Source organism: Pholcus phalangioides, unplaced genomic scaffold (assembly GCF_987345545.1).
Source record: "Pholcus phalangioides strain wild (caught in Gottingen) unplaced genomic scaffold, Ppha-v1.0 ptg000015l_1, whole genome shotgun sequence".
NCBI lineage: Eukaryota > Metazoa > Arthropoda > Arachnida > Araneae > Pholcidae > Pholcus > Pholcus phalangioides.
The window spans coordinates 15,840,412-15,849,598 of NW_028301608.1; the positions used below are offsets into that span (position 1 = coordinate 15,840,412).

Here is a 9,187-nt window from a genome sequence, read left to right on the forward strand (position 1 = left end):
TGTGTCTTTTTCTGCCTTGGTTGTTTGGTTTCATTTTTGTTTACTACATACTCATCCAGGGACTCCATGTCATCATATCATTTTAAAGCGGCTTAGCATCGTCTCTTAAGCCTGAAGACTTCTTCTCCATCTCATAAAACTTCTCCATCTGCGTTTGTTTTGTCTGGTTAGTGTTTTTTTTTCTCTTTTCTTTTCACCATACCCTTCTGAAGAAGACGGAAGAATAGAAATTGTGGGAATTCCTATGTGTTCTGTGTTTGATAGTAACTCTTTCGTTAGTATATTTTTTATGACATGTTCCATGCTCTTGTGGAATATTTTTCTCTAACAGGCCCGAAGGCATAAAGCCCTGTATAATTAAAGAAGAAGAAGAAGAAGAAAACTTTGAAAGTTTGAGATTTCGTATGTATGTAAAGCTCGCCGTATTGAAGAAGAAGAATGGAGGAGTGGGAATCGGATCCAGCGATAAAATTCATTTCATTCGAGGAAGCTGGAAAACTCACCGACAAATACAAAGTTGCCGCTCACTGTTGTATTTACGCGATGAATCCCGGCAAATTTTTGGGCAGATATCCAGTTAAAGCCGCAGTCATGGTAATGCAATTTAATGCTACTACTTTACCGTACATGTAATAATTGTTTTACATTAATTGCCATTCAAACCGAGCACAACTCCGGTCTATCGTCATAGGGGATTAATCCGCCACTTTGCGATTTTTTTCGGCGCCAAACACGTCCGACGCCCAATTCCTTTTAGGTGCCAAGCACGGGGCATTTTGCTCAAAAAATTTTTTTTTTTTTTTTAAATTAAAAACCGCCAAATGGTGGTTGGCGGGTTTTCCGGCGCCAAACACGTCCGACGGCCCGACAAAAAGCACAGACCGTAACAGCCGAACTATAATCCTTTTTTTTTTTTGGCTAGAAAAATGTCTGAAAGTATGACAAAAAAATCGCCAAAATTGAAACTGAATCATGCTTTTAGACGTTCTTGCTGAAGGAAAATAAAAAAACAAATTGCCAACACGTCCAAAAAAAAGAGATTATACTATGGTTGCTAAAACGAAAGCAACAGCGGAAGCAGGGCTTTACAAATCAGAAAAATCCTCCACTGTGCACGAAATAAGGAAGGGTTGGCTCGTGTTTCCAGTGCAGGGTTTAAGTTAGATTAAAAACTTCTGTAGCGAAAATGTGAGGGTGGGGGGTAACTTCAGTAAAATGCTACAACGCTAATGATTGATGGTTAGATGTGTACTCGTTTCGCACCTCCTGTATGCATTTTTGCAAAAGTGGCTATTACTTTTGCTTTTTAAGATTTCCTTTCACATTTTGCAAAAAATGTGACCGTAACTTGAACCCTGGTCCAGTGGTGTAGATGGTATCATGTTTGCCTGGTTTGCATGAGGGCCTGGATTCGAGTCCCGATGGAAACTCTGTAAATTTTCTTTCCAAGTTCACCTTTGCATAAAATCCAGAAAATATCTGTTTCCTTAATATATTGGGCTGAGAAAAAGTTATTGCTCTTCTCTATTGCACTATAGTGTCGCTTATCCGACATAAAGGGGCCAGCAGAAAGTTGAATAAGTTGAAATGTTGGATGATAGGGAGGTATTAAGAAAAATAAAAACTATTAAACATCAAACTATGTTTAATTTTACACATTACGAACCTAATAATTAGCAGTTTCTACAGCCTCAACTCCATTGTTATGTGAAATCCTGAGAGGCTCAACAGTTGGTGTCTGATTTTGATCTTCAATTTTGTTATCACAATTGACAATTTCTTTGTCAGTTATTTGATACTGGTCATCATAGCCATAGCGCAGACGGGTGCGACACTGTATAGTCTGGGTAACTAATTAGCTGCAGTAGACAACGCTCATGCTTCCAACTTACAGCTCTTGTTGCTGATTGATTCTTTTCCTTTTTTGTGGTGGGACGTTGGATGATACTGAAGGTCTGATAAACGAGACTACTAGATTTGTATATTTTCATACACACATTATAAAAGTTACAATTAATGTAAATGAATGTGTAGCTTTTTTTTTCACTTTTCACGTTAACCTACCTCATCTGTATAAGCTGTGGTTTATAATGACATCACACATACCTGAGGTTTGTCAAATTTTCTGTTTCAGATACAAAATAGATTCGATGGATCATTTGGATTTCCTGGAGGACTTATCAATAAGGAAAATGATATACTGGATGGTCTTAATAGGGAATTAGTAGAGGAGATAAACTTGGACAGCTCAAAGTACCGTATCACGCAGAAGGATCATTTATGTTCCCATTTATATGAAGAAAAAAAATTGGTTCTTCATTTTTACAAGTTGCTTGTTTCTCTCGATGAATTTATAGAAATAGAGCGGAGGACGCTCGATGCAAAGGAATATGGTCTGGAGGCGAGTTCTTCCTGCGTTTGTTTTTTCTTCTTTGATTGTTCTCATTATGAATTTCATAAAGTTAATGTAAAATTTACTTTTAAAATTTAGCAGTCTAATTTTTCACACAAAAGGCTTTCGAGGGCTAAAAGAATTGCATATATAATTCTGAAAATTCAGAATGGCTGCAAAATGTTCAATCATTCGGCCTAGGAAAACTTTGAATTTGGTCAAATGAAAGAAACTGACTCAAAACTGAAGGGTTTTTTTTTCCCTTCATTTGCCTCCTTTATAGAAAATCCATTTCGAACACTGTGGACTGAACACATTCATGGATCATAGTGATTGGCTACTATAGCTTGAAGAGGAATGAGTGAATGAAGTATGGAAATCTTTGTTAATTAGGGAGAGGAAGGTTTACCTCCAGCATAGTCTGCAGTCCGATAATAATAACTTATAGGAGGGGAAAAACTTTAAAAACCATCAACTAACTTTAGGTAAAATAACTTTAATTGAAAGAATTTAATCAAATAAATTTAAAATATAAAGTCCATGAGATACACGTAGTAGCACGAAAGTGGTATGCTTTTGTGCTACTTAGTGGCATGTGTATCACAGGTCTTAACCTTAACATAACTGAACAAAAACCAAAATCCTGATAACCATAGACCTAAACGAAATTTGTTCTGCGTTTTATGATACAGGTTCGTTCCATACTTTGCAAAAGTGATAACCTTACCCAAATGATAACATTATTCGTGATTCCAATAAGTGGTATATGCTGTATTTTGTTCAATGTAGAAATGGTAACTCTAACTTTTTTTATTCTTCCAGGTCATATATGAGTTAAAGTACTTCTCTGTCATAGACAAAAATGCAAAGGTTTTAATAGCTGGCTGAATCAAAGATATATTTAGGAAAGAGAGAAAATTCAACTGCCTCTATGGGGAATCAAACCCACATACTTTCACTTTCCGGGTGAATGCACTGGACCACTAGACTAAAGAGGCAATGAATATTCAATCTTTCCTTGGAGCTCGTGTGCATTGAACGGGATTGTACATGAGCAGTCACACACAATTCAGGCCAAAGCTCACAATTGCTGATGGTGCCACCATATGGCAACTTATTCAAGGATGACGTCACTCTCCACTATCCATAGAAAGGTTTTTAACAGCTGGCTGATGCGAAGATATATTTAGGAAGGAAAGATTGAGATATTCGTTGCCTCTGTAGTCTAGTGGTCTAGGGCGTTCACCTGGAAAGTGAAAGGACATGAGTTCGATTCCCTGCAAAGACAGTTAAATTTTCTCTTTCCAAAAAATATATCTTCGCATCAGCCAGCTGTTAAAAACCTTTGTATGGATAGCGGAGAGTGACTTCATCCTCAGACAAGACAAAAATGGTATCAAAACTACTAAAGAATGACCCTTACACTAAAGGGTTATCTCTAACCTCATTGTGAGTGACACGGAAAGAAATTTGTTCGTGGAATTGGCTCAAAAATGCCTGTCCTGATCTATAAAATCTGAATAAAAAGTAGGACCAACTCATTACTAATACAAAAATGACTTTACATTAAGGTTATAACTATATAGTTAAGTTATTACTAAGTTAACTATATAGTTACACATTTTTTGTTCTCAAAAATTACAATTCTGCCAAATTACTAGGCCTAACAGACACACCATCAGCACATCTACGTGTTTATGTCCCTCAGATATTATGTCAGCACAGATAACCTCCTCTCTGTAGTTATAACGGATACTTTGCAGTAGTTCTCCCATTTTGTTGAATACCACCACCCTCTGCTGATACGAGTCTGAGCGACTATGATTTTATCAACAGTACCTAGATCTCAGAAGTAGAAAGAAAAACAAAGACTGCTGTAAGGATATAGGCATGAAGTTATCATTATTATGGTTTAGTTACTTTTCTGAAGTTAACTATTAGATAAACAATAATTCCCCCATGGAGATGTTTGGCACTAGAGCAGAACAAGTAAGACAATGTATTGAAATCTCAATTTACATTTTAAAAGAAAACTCGCCGATCTAGGAGAATATTTGATTAATATAATTAAATTTTTTATGCTGACTAGGACAAAATATTTTGGTATTCTAAAAATAATAAAATTTAATGTTGTTGTCTTTCTCACAGACCTTGGGGTTGGCAAGAGTTCCTCTGTATATAATGGATTGTGGCATCAGAGGTCTTCCTATGTTTCTACGTAACACCTTTGCAGGGAATGCCAGAGATCAGTTGCTTTATGTGTTGATGAAGGAAAAAATTTTAAGCGAAGAAGAAATAAAAAAAGTAGTTAGCATATGGAAAAGGCAGCAGTAGAAAAAGGGTACAGTTTTGATATTTTTTTTATGAGGAAAATTTGTTTAATAAAAGTTCTGAAATAGTTATGTTGTTTTTATTGTTGCTGTTGTATAATATGATGCCTAATATCACAGCTGTAAAATGTTCATAACATGCTGTAGAAATTCTTCTGCCTCCTGTAATTGAATGACTTCTCAGCATCAGATATTTATTAAATAAATTCCACTGGGCGCGGTAGGCCAGGTCGATAGGATACTCTCAAGTACCAAAGGATGTTTAGAGGTGCCGCGAGTTTATACCCGGTACGTTCTTGTCAGAAAACTTTCCTGACACAGAGGTACAGCAGAAATGGAGACATGACCGCATAAAAAAATGCTACCGCAGGGAGTCCTACATCGAGGGGTTAGTGCACCAACCTCTGAGTATTAAAAAAAAACTGCCCTTCGGAATTGGCAATAAATTGCCCTGTCTAATTACCCCTCGTATGCAGAAAATAACCGTGGTGTGACAAAAATAATAAAACAAATTCCGCTTTTAATAAATACTTTAATGTATTTCTTAATACTTCATTTTGTCATGAATTAATAACTGGGCATATTTTCCTGACTTTATATTGAAGAAATGTTTTTATACGAAATATTACATGCAGATTAATAATATTAACTGATAGTAATGTTAATAATACAGATAATCGATTAATTATTCGTGAGAATATTTCAGGAAAATATTCTCGCCTCATATCTCTATTCCCACCATGTAAAGACAACATCTGGGGCAAATTTTAATGTGAAAGTGAGAATATTCTGAGATTGTTTGCGGGTTATGAGAATTTTCTCTTGAAAGTAAAGTGCCAAGAATAACTGAGAATGTTCCTTTTTCTTTTAAATGATGAGAAAAATTACTTATTTTGTTTATATTATGAACTTCAATTCATATTTCATTTGCGGAAACATTTAACCCTTTCAGTACTGCATTATGAAAAGATGAAATACAGCAAACTCCTTGATTTAACAAAATTTTTTTCTGAAATTCTGAAGAAAAATGAAGCTGAAACAACTATTTAACAAATAAAATTCTTCGATATAACGATTTTTTTTCGAACTGTCCTTAATTTTTCTTTCTTATTTCACGTAAACCCAAAACCCCAATCCGAAGGTTTGACTTCCCTGGATTTGACCTTCAGTTCTTCATTAGAGAAATGGAAAAGGGAGGAAGCAGGAATCTTCTTTTTTAAGTAAAGGAAGCAAATTAGAGTGAGGGAGGGAAGGTTTTAGTGGGCAAATTGGTGTACACCAACACCATAAAACTGTACTGTCCGCATGTTAAATTCCAGTTAAAAGTTACTTCAAATGCGTGTTGTGTCTTGACAAGTAAAGAATGATGTGTTACATCTGAAGAGAAAACGCTTTTTTCGGTTAGCGGAAAAATGAGTTTTGACTGGTGGGATAAGAGTTATAGACTAGATAATTCCGTTTAACAATGACCAAAACGATTGCGGGGAAAAATTAAAGTGATTTTTTTACTTTTCCAATGTTACATCTTTGCTTCAGCCAATGGACCAAAAGGGAAATACAAAACATCCAACAAGTGTACAAAAAAAATGTTTCGATATTTCATTGAAGATGGGAATCAAGCAATCAAGTTTTCTGGATGCATATATCGTCTCCGAAGTTTCAACCGGCAATGGCTGATCGTCAAGCGATGGGTTAGGTTGAGCGACTGTATAAGGAGTATTCTAGAGGCTATCAGTTAGATAAGTGGTTCTCAAAGTGTGCGTCGTGCTTCCTGGAGACGTCGCCAACCTTTTTCAAAGGCGTGGTGAGCTGCGAATATGGATAATTGCATGTTTGGTGCTTTGGAGTGGTTCTTTCTCAGTCTATTCCGGGGCGTCTCGGATGAATATCATAGCAAAGGATGGCAAAAGTTTGAGAACCACTGGGGTAGCTCACGATGCTCCACCATCTAAGGCCAAAGACTCATTCAGATGAGGTAGGTTTTGAAACTGCCCGCGGAGTAGCACGATAATGCAACCCCGGCAGACATCATTTTTCCGAGACGCAATGACTACGAACTGCATCGTCCGCTATGTATATATCGTTTTTATAATGGAAACGGAAAGTTTTTTCAAGGCAACCATGTAATTCATCATTATGAGGTATTTGTATTCATTGTCCATGTGTAAAATGTAACGTTGCAATGCAGAATGTATGAGCTCTTGTTTCTTTTCTGTTGTTGATTCTTTTTCACGCACGTCTTTTAATTTTTTTTTATTTTAAGGTCTGTTCGGATTAGGGAGGTTCTACTGTATTTGTTTCTTATTCTTGTCAAGTAGCTGCTGGTCTTATCTTCTCAGTGTCATACAACTGACTACAGTATCTGCCAGGTTTAGTGGTGGTGCTTTCCCATCTTCCCCCAAAAGCGAAAACTGGTTTTTTGCGCAAAGAGGGACTCCCATATTCTGTTCTTGAAAGTTGATTAGATTCACTATTCTGTAGATATGACAAGCGCAAGATGATCCTACAGTACTCAAAGTACGGACGTGTTCGGCAGTGCAGATTACCGAACAGAATAGTCTCTTAAATTCATCATTAGGCTTTAAAATCTTGATGTTAAGCCACATAGTTTTTTCTATTTACATTAATGAAATTCATATCGATATTTCCGGTCAACTTGTTTCATTCGCAGATGATACAGTTCTGGTTTCTTCCGCTGAAACAACTGAAGAACTGATAAAAAAATTGGAAAAAGACATTCATGCAATAAATAAAAGAATTCAAAATCTTCGACTTAGGCTAAATGCTAGCAAAACTAAATGGGTTCTTTTTAATTTAACTAACTTAAGCACACAGACAGATTTCATGAATGTAACGACTTACTTTCAAATACTACATGTAACTGCTGTTCATACATTGAAAGAGTACAGCATTATAAATATCTTGGAATCATTATTTCATCTAACCTAAAATGGAAAGATCATACTGATCAAGTTGTTAATAAATTACGAGCATTTACAGCAATGACGTATAAATTAAAGGCTATCATCTCACACCAAAGTTTGAAAGAAGTGTTTTTTGCATGGGTGTTCTCACATATTTTATATGGACTACAAGTTTGGGGTGGAACATATAAAAATTCAGTCCATACTATAGATAATCTTTATGACTGTTTGCGACGTGACATTATACAAACTAACAGTTCTTCACAAAATAAAGTATCATTAATCCAATTTAATATACGGCAACTTTATCTGTATAAAGTTTTAGTATTCATCTATAAGAATCCTGATTGGTATCCCAGAGTGAATATACAAAGAAGCACTATGAGATCACAATATTTATATCAAATACCATTACCTAAAAAAACAATTTTCAAAAAATAAATATGTTTTCTTGCTCCAAGAATATGTAGAGAATTTGATGATATTATTAGACAACAGCAATCATTTTATATGTTTAAAAAGGCTATAAAAGATCGTATACTGGAAATAGCAGATATGGAGCGGTTCGTTTCGTTCGATAGTTAATGAAATTGCAAATGATATAAGGGGTAAAATTTGTTTATATCTTTGTTGTGTAAAAAATATATCTGCATTTCGACATATCAGGCTATAGTTTAACATTTTAAGGTAATATATTTGGTGTGACTTGCCTGCAGCAATTGTAGTAAAATATATTTATGTATGTTGCCAGAAATTCTTTATGTAATGTATCAATACGACCCATGGAAGGTTATTTATATCCCTTTGGGTCGAAAAGTGTTTGTTTAAATTTTTTTTTTGTCTGTTTTGTCCATTGTGCTGTTTGTTCAATAATAATAATAAAAAAACACATAGATTACAGTGCTCTTTAGTCTTGAACTGGTGGAAGTAGTCGAACGATTTCGCGGACCGACGTAAATCATCAGAAGTAATTTGTGGACCGGCAAAAATAAGTGGGGGAAAAAAAATTGAGAGCCCATAAAAAACGAATAAACATGGATTAGAAATAATTTGCAAAAGGTTTTTTTTTTTTAAATTGAAAAATGACCGTCGAAAAATAAATAAATGAAATTAATAATTTGCGGACCAGCAAAAAATTAATGAGAGAAAACATTTGAGCACCGGCGAAAAAAATGAATAAATAGTAGAAATAATTTGCGGTCCGGGGAAAAATAAACAAACTGGAGAAAATATTTTCGGACCAGCAAAAAATAGGAGTAAAAATAAGTAGGAGAAATTATTTGCGGATTATAGCAAAAAATGGGAGAAATAATTTTCTCACTTTCTGTGTGACGGCTAAATATATAGAGAGACAATAAAAACAGTGGAACCTCGCTACAACGATACTCGTATTACGATAAATCCCTCTACAATAAATATTTTTCAAATCTTGTTTGGAAATGTCTATAATCTAATGTAGAAATCCTCTCGATACAACGATATTCTTTGCTATGATAAATCTTCCTATAACGATATTTGTTTAGAAGATTTCGAAACCTGTT

General features: G+C 35.1%; 1 protein-coding gene across 2 annotated transcripts; it reads left to right on the forward strand.

Annotated features, from left to right (window-relative positions):
* Window positions 1–356: 356 nt before the first annotated feature.
* LOC149075537 (U8 snoRNA-decapping enzyme-like) lies at window positions 357–8,514 on the forward strand. 2 transcript variants are annotated; one of them, XM_089242921.1, is made up of 4 exons: window positions 357–594; window positions 2,135–2,401; window positions 4,541–4,733; window positions 6,986–8,514. In XM_089242921.1, the coding sequence occupies exons 1-3, from the start codon at window positions 439–441 to the stop codon at window positions 4,724–4,726; spliced, it is 609 nt and encodes a 202-aa protein (XP_089099047.1). In that variant the 5' UTR covers window positions 357–438; the 3' UTR covers window positions 4,727–4,733; window positions 6,986–8,514. The 2 variants fall into 2 exon arrangements, with proteins under 2 accessions (XP_089099047.1, XP_089099046.1); XM_089242920.1 differs by lacking the exon at window positions 6,986–8,514 and having other exon boundaries at window positions 360–594; window positions 4,541–4,792.
* The last annotated feature ends 673 nt before the right edge of the window (window positions 8,515–9,187 follow it).

Coding starts and splice junctions, on each gene's coding strand:
- LOC149075537 (XM_089242921.1), top strand. CDS start 439: ATGGAGGAGTGGGAATCGGATCCAGCGATAAAATTCATTTCATTCGAG. Junction 595..2,134: donor CAGTTAAAGCCGCAGTCATG/GTAATGCAATTT, acceptor TTTCTGTTTCAG/ATACAAAATAGATTCGATGG. Junction 2,402..4,540: donor CAAAGGAATATGGTCTGGAG/GCGAGTTCTTCC, acceptor TCTTTCTCACAG/ACCTTGGGGTTGGCAAGAGT.